Here is an 8,587-nt window from a genome sequence, read left to right on the forward strand (position 1 = left end):
CACTAAAGCTTATTCTTATTCTGAAGTATCATTGCCTTGTAAAGACTGTGGTGTGACCATTTTAATGAAATTGAATAATTTACATTACTGTGGCTTCTTTCTAGCAAACAAAGGGAGGCCTTCACTCACTTTGTGACTGTGCATCATGATAACGGGCTTCTAGCACTGATTTCATGAGCCTCAGCTTTAGAGGCCATGTTTATTCACATGAAGATCATGGCTTCAGCTCAGCTCAGTCAGACTGTGGGAGTTCCAGTCACTTCTTTCCTGAGGTCACTAGATGGCACCAAATGACCACATCAGAGACCAGTCTCCTTGATAAGACGCCCAGCGTATAAAAGGCAGGTGATGACTCTTCTTCAACACTGGAGCATTACCTTGCCAATGGTTCGGTTATCTGTACCTTTTGCCGTTTCCAGTGACCCTCCTGAGACCTATCTGTTCTTGGACTCCCTGTGTAATTCTGGAAACTTCCTTGTGACCTCCCCCAGCTGTATTCCTTGCTCTCCAACCACTTGCCCACCAGTGATTTCCCACGCTGGATTATCATTGCTCTCACAGGCTTATTGGAACCAGTGATCATCCAAACATCATTCACTGACCAGTAAGAACCAAAGGACAATATAACCAATATAATCCTATTGAAGTTCAATGCTGACCCTTCTCCACGCTCCTGAGTGTTCTTGATTACTTCCTGTGATTTATTCACTGTAAATAAAAGCACTGAACTTGCTTTCTTGTGTTGTGTTGTTCATATTCAGTCCTTGCGCTCTGGGTATTTATTTAGCTCTTGTGACACAGACCAGATGTCCCAAATTGTGCAGGACTGTCCTGCGTTTTTCACTCCTTTCCCAGCAACTCACAAGTTGAAGCAAGGTCCCACATTTGACTGGGTCAGATTTTGACAGGCTTTATTTAGTGGCCGTAATTTGCAGCCATTAGATAACTCCTCTTTTACTCTCTCCATCATCAGAGAAGCGTCAGCTGTCAATCAAAAAGCGCAGCTGCATCCCTGCATCATGGCCATCCTGTGCGCCACTATGCTAATAAAAAATAAAAAATAAAATTGGAAAAGGCATTTTGTTTACTCAGAATATAATGGAAAGTATGTCGAAGAAACGGAAATACAGTTACATAGACTGGGAAACGGGTGAGGTCAGTGCCAATTACTCATGCCCAAAGAAGGCCATCAGACAGACGAGGCAACAGCTGAGATCACCAGAGTGTCCAGCTCTGTCCTACAGGTCAGCTGTTCTGCTCGTCCAGGTGCTCCCCAAGGTGAGTGCTTGCAGGTAGACCTGTGAGAACCTCATGGTTTTGTGTTACTTAGTAGCAAAGATTTTTTTTCCTCATTATAAACTTAAAAAATGTGCAACTTTAAACAAAAGTTTAATAAAGCTTTTTTTCTTATTAACTCAAAAGTCATTGTACACTAACAGCCAAAGCAGAGATTAATTAATGTAATGTGATTCAAAGTTATGATGGCATGTCAACACTGGTGATGTGTCCTAATTGCATTCTTTTTGTCCCACATTCAGTTTTTCAGGATCTGGTCACCAGAGGCCTCTCCAACTTCCTATCTTTGCATCCAGTAGATGGCCTCATTGGATCTCTTGTGCGTACTGGAAGCAGGTTCAACGCAGGACGTTGGCCACTTCTGTTCTAGCTCATCTTTGACTTTCCATCTTTTTTTTTTATTATTATTATTTTTTAACATATATTTGGTGAAAATGGGTGTTTTCTACAAAAGGCATATTTTCTAAAGAGTGTCCTCATCACTTCAGGGACTGCAAAACTTCTCCAGAGTTTTATTTCCAAAATAAACCATTGACACATTGAGAAAAATAAATAAATAACGCACAGCTTAAAATCTTTAGGTATGGGACGTTAAGCCGTGGAGGCTGAGCTTACATGGCTTTGCCCTGACAATCTCCCTGAATGGAGCAGATGTGGCAGAGACCGTGGCGCACAGCAGCAGCGGAGCGGAGAGAGAGGAGCGCGCGCGGCGGCGCTCTTGGAGAGAGAAGTCATTCCCATCACTCTCCGCCGGCCAGTCACACCCGTTGTCACATCGCAGAACAGCCTGACTGAATGTTGCACAGCAAAGGATGACTATAGCAGAAAGGAGCTATAAAGGACCCGTGGACCGCGTCAACACAGACTCCCAAAGGAAGAGCGCGCAGAGAGGGTGAGCTCTTTTCCATAAACTTGGCATCAAATTTTCAAATCGATCCATGGTGTAATGTTTTTTTTTTTTTGGAATCATTTATTAAATTAGTGGTCGAGTTTTTGGTCAAAATATTTTAAGAATATATCTAAAGACACCGCAGCGTTTGCAGAGCTGTCCAAACATGGCACGCAGCGTGGCGCACAGAAAAACTGAGCAAGAATGGATGGACTGCTCTTGTAGTTCAAAGATGTAAACACGGAGCTGAAATTGACTGAAATAATTTGGGTGGTCGGCCAAAAAAAACTTTGTTCTTGTAAGGAAAGCAGATTCTGTCCTGCGTTGGCACAAATGGCCCAAAATAAATAAATAAAATACAATAAAACACATGCAGATTAACCTTCTGTGTAACCATAAAAATCGCTTTGATTGCTTTTATTATGTTTTGCTTATAAATCTGACTTGGTTTAATCTGCCTTCAAATAGTATGGTTCAGAATCCTGAATTAATTTATTTGTTCAGAACTTGTGGAATAGTGGTTAGAAATTGTGCCAGCAGGATTTGTCTAGTTTTATAGTAAAAAAAAACATTTATTTAAAAGGCATCTATTAGCTGGGGTGGGTATAATCAGAGGGACACGCCTCATAGATCATTAAGCAAATCAGATAAACTCAGTAGGAAAACCATCAATACGATGTATTGATGTGATGCTATATAAGCCTAATGATTGGCAAAACCTCTGTTGACTCAAATGCTCAGGAACAACATGCTGTGGAACTTTTGCCCAAGGCTTCGTAGTTGCAACATGCAAATAAAAAGAGGAGAAATAGAGAAATTTTCTTGAGCAATATATGTTCTTTTTTATTTTTGTTTCAGAGAATTTTATGAAGAAACTGCTGACTGGAAGAAACAGTGCACACAACGACTGGAAATTTGCCTTCGCTCTACAAACTAGAATGTCAACTGTTGGCTCTGCAGCTGCAGGAATCTGTGAATATGGCATTTTGGGGACCAGAATTTCCAAGGAGAAGTTTTGTGAGACATTTATAGTGGAGCTTGCATGAAAATGGTTGTTGTGACAAGAAGCCTGAGGATAACCAAATCAGTGGGTGAGCTGGTGCCGAGACAGTTCAGTTCTCCACCAGCGACACTGTCCTTCTAGAACTCCCGACAGAGGCGCAGCTGCTGCAGGCTGGGGATGTGATGGGGTGATTGCTGACATCCCCTTCACCCACCCCCATCTCTCGCTTTATTAGCACTGTACTAAAAACAATGGATGCAAATTTCTCAACCGTACAAGATGGCAAGCAGCTAACGCCAGAGAGAGACTCATCTAAACGTGTTCTGACAGGATGCTTTCTCTCTCTGCTCATATTCACCACGTTGATAGGCAACACCCTTGTGTGTGTCGCCGTCACCAAGTTCCGACACCTGAGGTCGAAGGTCACTAACCTATTTGTCATCTCTTTGGCCATCTCTGACCTTCTGGTAGCTATTTTGGTAATGCCATGGAAGGCGGCCATGGAGATTGTGGGATTTTGGCCATTCGGAGCATTCTGCAACATCTGGGTTGCGTTTGACATCATGTGTTCCACTGCCTCCATCTTGAACCTGTGTGTCATCAGTGTCGATCGTTACTGGGCCATCTCTAGCCCTTTCCGTTATGAACGAAAGATGACCCCAAAAGTGGCGTGCCTGATGATCAGTGTGGCATGGACCCTTTCTGTACTCATCTCCTTCATCCCAGTTCAGCTTAACTGGCATAAAGCTGAAACCACCAGCTACACAGAGCTCAACGGGACCAGCGACCTACCCACTGATGACAATTGTGACTTCAGCCTTAACAGAACCTACGCCATCTCCTCCTCTTTTATCAGCTTCTACATCCCTGTGGCGATCATGCTCGTCACCTATACCCGGATCTACCGCATTGCCCAGAAACAGATCCGGAGAATATCTGCGCTGGAGCGAGCAGCAGAGAGTGCCAAAAACCGCCACAACAGCATGGGGGCTAGTTCGAACATGGACAGCGAGAGCTCGTTTAAAATGTCGTTCAAGCGAGAAACCAAAGTCTTAAAGACACTCTCGGTCATCATGGGTGTGTTTGTGTGCTGCTGGTTGCCCTTCTTCATCCTGAACTGCATGGTTCCCTTCTGTGAAGTCAACCTGCCAGACGGGTCCACGGAATTCCCCTGCATCAGCTCCACTACTTTCGACGTGTTTGTGTGGTTCGGTTGGGCGAATTCCTCCCTCAATCCCATCATCTACGCCTTCAATGCAGACTTCCGCAAGGCCTTCTCCATCCTTCTGGGCTGCCACCGGCTCTGCCCGGGAAGCAACGCCATTGAGATCGTCAGCATTAACAACAACATGGGTGGCCCTACCGCCAACCCCAACTGTCAGTATCAGCCCAAGAGCCACATCCCAAAGGAAGGCAACAACGCAGGGGGATATGGGATTCCCCACAGCATCCTGTGTCAGGAGGAGGAGTTACAGAAGAAAGACGGATGTAGAGGAGTGGTGATGGAGGTTGGAATGGGTAACAACACTCTAGAGAAACCCTCCCCAGCCATCTCTGGGAACTTAGACAGTGACAATGAGGTCACTCTGGAAAAGATCAACCCCGTAACTCAGAACGGGCAACATAAAACAGTGTCATGTTAAGGAAACGTTGGCAAGGATGGATTGAACAATAATGCTTACAGAAAAACCCACACAAGAGAAAGGTGGGGAAAAAAACTTATTAGAAACAAACATTCCTGAGAATACAAGAATATAAACAAGTGACGGGACTTTTGACTGTCAACAAAAATCCACAAGGGGGAAAAAAAAAATAACCCCAACAGAATGTTTTCATGTAAAGGCACTTTATCCTGGATATAACTATCTGCAAAATACGTTCAGCATTTATTGATGACATTTTTACATTTGATGATAAATGTTGAAAACATGTACAATAAAGCAGAAAAACATTGCATTTGTATACATTTTGTCTTACATAGTGTCTAAGATGTATACATCTGCATGTGGATACTGTACAGTAATGTCATTACTCTGGAAGGAAATATATTCTGAGAAGGAAAAATGTAGTGTTAGTAAAATATCATATAGGTAGGTGCTTTGTATGTTACATGAATAAGAGGTAAATGATTGCAGTAAACTAAGTTACTTATTGCAGTTTTTCCCTCTTCAGCTCTTCGTTACTTTCGAAATGACAGTTTTATTGCAAAAATGAATACCAGTATTATAATAGTAATTTGTTTTATTTTATTTTCAAATGCCAAAGTGACGGTGTTCTGATTCAAGCTAAATGAAGCAAGATGGAGATTTTCAAGAGATTATGTAAAGGTCATATGTGTTCAGAGGTCCAGTTAGATGTGAAACAGATAAATACATAGAAGCAGAATATTTATTGCCATGATTTTCATGTATCCTGTTTCTGATCAATCTCCAGCCAGTCAGGACTGAACAGTTGGTCTCATCAGAACTTTCCTCCATTTCTTTGACCTTGCTACTCTCTTTTTTATCCAACATTATCTCCATCTCTGCTGCTCTTTACAAGGCAATTTATTTTATTTCCTTCTCATCTATATTTTTTCATGCTTTCTTTTCCTCGGTCTCCTTTCTCCTTCACACGCCCTCTGTCTCTTGCCATCAACAGGCTATTTTGCACCTGCACCTTTCTTCTTAATTTAGTTTTTCTTAACGTCATCTCCTTTGGCAGTCCTCCATTATAAGTCCTAAATCTGTCCACTTGAAGTGAAGCTGATGGTTCTTTCTTTGGGAAGTATGATTGGTTCAAAATTTAAAATAAGAATGCATATGTTTAAACGGAAATCCTTTGCGTTTGTAGAGAAGAGGCGAAGCAGCGGGTTCACTCAGCCGGAATGCATGTGACACCTAGTGACCTTTTGCAAACTTGCAGACATCAGATTTTGTAAATTGCTCACGCTGGGAGCCATACTGTCCTGTAGAGATGATGTGGAGCATGCAGTGTGACAGTCGGTCTGTTTGCAGAGGTAGAGCCACAGACAAAACACCATTACGAAGATTACCCCAGGGGGAACCGGACGTGTTTTGTGTGTTTGAACAGCTGTATTAAGACAAAGAGTTGTTAGGGTTAACGTTGAAGACACTACAGAAAAAGCACAATGGTTTAATTAAATTTCTTGCTGCTACTAATTTCACAAAATATTTGCTGTAACAATACATGCATTTTCAAATAGTTTGCTTGTAATTACTCCACCTTCTTTATAAACCAAATTCCACTATGATTAATTACCTCTAAATTGAATAATCAAAGAAATAGTTCAGATCTCTTGAAGTGGGTTTGGTGTAGGTTGTAGACAAGCATTATCTTACCTGCTATTGATAACTCTGAACAATTCACTTTGTAGAAATTGTATTTAATTTTGACTAAATTGACAATGTAATGGCTAGTCTAGTCCAAAATTGATTGTTTCTTTTAAAACAACTACCATCTCAAAACACTTATAGCAGTAACCAATTACCCACCATCAGTTTTACATTACATGGTTGTACTGTCAGAAATCTTATAATATTTCTGGCAAAAGTGTCACCACTGCTACAGGAAGTGCAACAGTTAGCTGCTGCCACTGTTTGTGCTTGCCAATGACTACAGAATTCTATGTAAATAAACATGTATATTGAAACTGATGACTAATGGGATTAATTAATTTCTGAGTCCAGCTCAGAAAAAAAAACTGTTAACTAATCAGTTTGTTCAGATTTAAACTCGAATTCAGCAAACTGAGGTGGTTAAAATGACAATCTACAACAGGTAAGATATTAATTGTTCATAACATTTCAACGAACCTCACTTCAAAAGCTCTGAAATAATTTTCAAGTACAATAACAACAATAATTATGAATTAGAGCTGTGGTTCAGAACAAAATTTCAAGAACAAATAAAGATGACGCAATAAAATGTGTTGATTTGACTTTTATCTTTTCTTTTAAAAATAGAAACCTACTTTCTCCGTCATAGCTTACGTAACAATTATTATTATAAAATCAAATTTCTTAAACCAATAAAATTATATATATATATATATATACATATATATATATATATATATATATATATATATATATATATATATATATTCACTTTCGTATAAACGGAATGTTATTGTTATGTAAGATGTGTGCCCACATAACTATCAGATATAATTAGCTTGCAAGTCAAAGTTTGTGCATTGAGTCTTTTGGTGTTGCTGGGGAAATAGTTTATTGCAGTACTGCAGCATTCACAGCATGTTGTTTGTGTCCATGGCGGCGTGAAACTGTTGTACATCAGAGACAGAGTCGATTCAATAGAAAGCAATTGTTCTTGAATAAAGCATTTGATTTTCCTGTGCTGGAAAATCCAATGATGTCTAGATGGCAGCAAAGCGAGGGTAAGCTTTTAACTCAATATGTTTCTTTGGCTTGTGCCACAAAAAGGCCCTCGTTGTCCTCGCTGCTCCCCTGCAACCTCCCACTTGCTGCTCTGTCAAACTGGAGGTTGATGTTTGTAAAGTACAATTTGGATTAGCACCCTTTGGCTATTTAATTTGATGTAAGAAAGTGCTGAAGGTACAAAAAGTACCACATGCTGTGACTTCCCCTTATGCTCTCTAATCCATTTCTTTTACCTCCAATCATCTAAATCATCTCACATCCCACCCTGCTCCCCCCTGCACCAACTCCTCAACATTTACTCCACAGTTATTTCCAAACGCACGACAGCTCCAACATGTGATAAAACACAACGTGAGTTTAATCTTTCAGGATTCGACATGAAAAGAAACTGCCTTGGGGAGGACTGTTCCTCCTCCCTACACCTCCTTCCTCCTCCGTCTCTTTCCCTTTTCTTTTGGCTGCCTCTGTCGACATGAAGAGCGCTCCCAACATTAACGAGGATGGAATTTATTATTAAATAGACAGGCTGACTGTTTCCTTTCTGTAATCTAAGTCAAGGTGCCAAATCAAACCCAGTTAACAATTTAACTCATTGTTTTTAAAGTTTTATTTTTTTATATATTCTTATTTCTGAATGTGGCTGTACTTCAGCAAATGGTGTCATTAAATCAGGCTGAAAACCTGAAATTTGGTATAGATGTCACGGACACTTTTAATGAAATGATTCTGACATTGTTTTGTGATGTATTTGTCATTAACAGACTTATATCTTGATATACTGTGATTTTCATATATGCTGTCTATATACACACTAAAAGCTGCTGGGATATTTAGATGACTCAGCTGCCGGATTGGTTAGGTTAGGTTGGTTGGACCAAATATTGGAACAATAGGTTTGACTTTTTGGTTGAGTCTGATGTCGTTCTTCACGGTCCTCCATTTAAAACCAGAAATTAACCACATCAGACTGTACCTCTGTAATAACATAACAATAAA

The 8,587-nt window shown here is 40.5% G+C and overlaps 1 protein-coding gene across 1 annotated transcript; it reads left to right on the top strand.

The window, feature by feature from the left end:
- Positions 1-3,281: 3,281 nt before the first annotated feature.
- Positions 3,282-5,070, top strand: drd1b (dopamine receptor D1b). The gene has a single exon (XM_037687307.1). The coding sequence runs from the start codon at positions 3,440-3,442 to the stop codon at positions 4,829-4,831; it is 1,392 nt and encodes a 463-aa protein (XP_037543235.1). The 5' UTR covers positions 3,282-3,439; the 3' UTR covers positions 4,832-5,070.
- Positions 5,071-8,587: the final 3,517 nt, after the last annotated feature.

Source organism: Nematolebias whitei, chromosome 14 (genome assembly GCF_014905685.2).
Source record: "Nematolebias whitei isolate Nwh7 chromosome 14, NemWhi1, whole genome shotgun sequence".
NCBI lineage: Eukaryota > Metazoa > Chordata > Actinopteri > Cyprinodontiformes > Rivulidae > Nematolebias > Nematolebias whitei.